The sequence below is a fragment of the Sinocyclocheilus grahami genome, unplaced genomic scaffold (assembly GCF_001515645.1).
Source record: "Sinocyclocheilus grahami isolate Dianchi unplaced genomic scaffold, SAMN03320097.WGS_v1.1 scaffold1652.1, whole genome shotgun sequence".
Lineage (NCBI taxonomy): Eukaryota > Metazoa > Chordata > Actinopteri > Cypriniformes > Cyprinidae > Sinocyclocheilus > Sinocyclocheilus grahami.
In genome coordinates, this window is record NW_015506831.1 from 171,473 (window position 1) to 173,516 (window position 2,044).

General features: G+C 40.4%; 1 protein-coding gene across 1 annotated transcript; it reads left to right on the forward strand.

Moving 5' to 3' along the window:
• Positions 1-155: 155 nt before the first annotated feature.
• On the forward strand, positions 156-984 carry LOC107571793 (peptidyl-prolyl cis-trans isomerase NIMA-interacting 1-like). The gene is made up of 4 exons (XM_016258166.1): positions 156-183; positions 250-423; positions 552-727; positions 814-984. Exons 1-4 carry the CDS (start codon positions 156-158, stop codon positions 982-984), a joined length of 549 nt encoding a protein of 182 aa, XP_016113652.1.
• The last annotated feature ends 1,060 nt before the right edge of the window (positions 985-2,044 follow it).

A 2,044-nucleotide genomic window follows, 5' to 3' on the forward strand; every position in this document is an offset into this window, starting at 1 on the left:
TAAAAAAAAAAAAAATAACGGGTGTAAAATGAGGAAAATCAGGTTAAGTCTCATGGTAACAGTGTCATAATGCATCTTAATTAGTCCTTAAATAGGCCTCGTGTTCTGTGTGTAAAATATAATCTGCTGTTGTGTTATGTTGACTTGGGATGAGAATGAGTCTTTGCAGCGCTCTGAAGATCTGTGTGTGTGTGTGTGTGTGTGTGTGTGTGTCTCTGGGCGTGTTTATTACTTCAATCACTCCACGAGTGCGAGGGGGGGGGGGCGGCCGAGGGAGCGGATCAGGGGCCGACGGCGTGAGCGAGGTGGAGAAAGTGCGCTGCTCTCACCTGCTGGTCAAACACAACCAGTCACGCCGGCCGTCCTCCTGGAGAGAGGAGAACATCACACGCAGCAAAGAGGAGGCGCTGCAGCTCATCCACAGTAAGTGTGTGTGTGTGTGTCTGTCTGTCTGTCTGTCTGTCTGTCTGTCTGTCTGTCTGTCTGTGTGTGTGTGTAGACGTGCTGTGTGAGGTACTCTTATGAATTCAGACACGTGTGTGTGTATGTAGAGTACATCGAACAGATCAAGTCTGGCGAGGAGGACTTTGAGAGCTTGGCGTCTCAGTTCAGCGACTGCAGCTCGGCGAGGAACGGAGGAGACCTGGGCTTGTTTGGCAGGGGTAAGACTAGAGATACGCCAATAACACACCCTTACCAGATTATCAGCATCATCTTCTGTCTGTCTGTCTGTCTGTCTGTCTGTGTGTGTGTGTGTAGACGTGCTGTGTGAGGTACTCTTATGAATTCAGACACATGTGTGTGTATGTAGAGTACATCGAACAGATCAAGTCTGGCGAGGAGGACTTTGAGAGCTTGGCGTCTCAGTTCAGCGACTGCAGCTCGGCGAGGAACGGAGGAGACCTGGGCTTGTTTGGCAGGGGTAAGACTAGAGATACGCCAATAACACACCCTTACCAGATTATCAGCATCATCTACCAGTGAACAGCTGACAGAATGCTTTAACATTGAGTAAATGTTGCGTGAGCATTTATGCAACATACAGCGTTGATGTAGTCACTGCGTTAAACTAAACGTAACATTAATCTAAAATACAGCAGTAACACTTATACGGTACGGTTTCATTTGATAAATACCTTAGTAAACATGAACTAACGATGAAAAGCACTTTACAGCATTTATTAATCTCAGCTAATGTTAATTTCAACATTAACTAATACAATATGAAAGTCCAAAGTTACATCTGTTAATATTATTTAATGGACCTGTGCTAATGAACTAACAATGAACTGTCATGTTTTTTTATGAAATAACAGTAACAAAATACTGTAACAAATTGCTCATTGTTAGTAAATGATAGAAAATGCATTAACTTACGTTAACTAGTGGGATTTATTGTAAAGTGTTAATAATCTTAATATATGTGGGGAAATGATATTATGAATGGTGTTTTGTAACATTGATTTTTTTTTTTTGTATAATATTTTAAAATGGTCTTTTGTGTGTGTTTTACATTCAGACTTCATGACCTCTTTAGCTTGAATTCAGTCTGTTAATCTGTTATCTATTGTTTGAGTGGGTTGGGTATTAATGGAAAGCTGGTAAATGTGTTTTTGAAGAAAGAATTATTAGTGTTCTGTTGATGATTTTCAGAATCTTTGTGATTGAGTGAGTGGGATTTAAGAACTTTCTGTGCGTACAGGTGATTTGTAGGCACGGGGAATTTCCCTTCTTTCACAATCTTGGGTAATTCTTAAATGTGCCAAAACAATGTTTTACCTAAATGTCTTAAAACGGACTTTGACACTGAGGAGGAGCCTGAATGTCAGATATTTAAAGCAGCATGTGTCTCCTCTACAACTGGAGAACACCCAGTGGTGAGTTGCTGGTTTATTCTTCAGCATTTTCCTAAAAGCCTGTCTGGACATTCAGAAGTTTATATCATTTTATACAAAAAGAACTAATCCAATGGAATGATATGTTAATTAATTTTCATCTCTAAGGAAAAAAAATATTTCTGCTTTGATCTACTGAGAAGAAATTG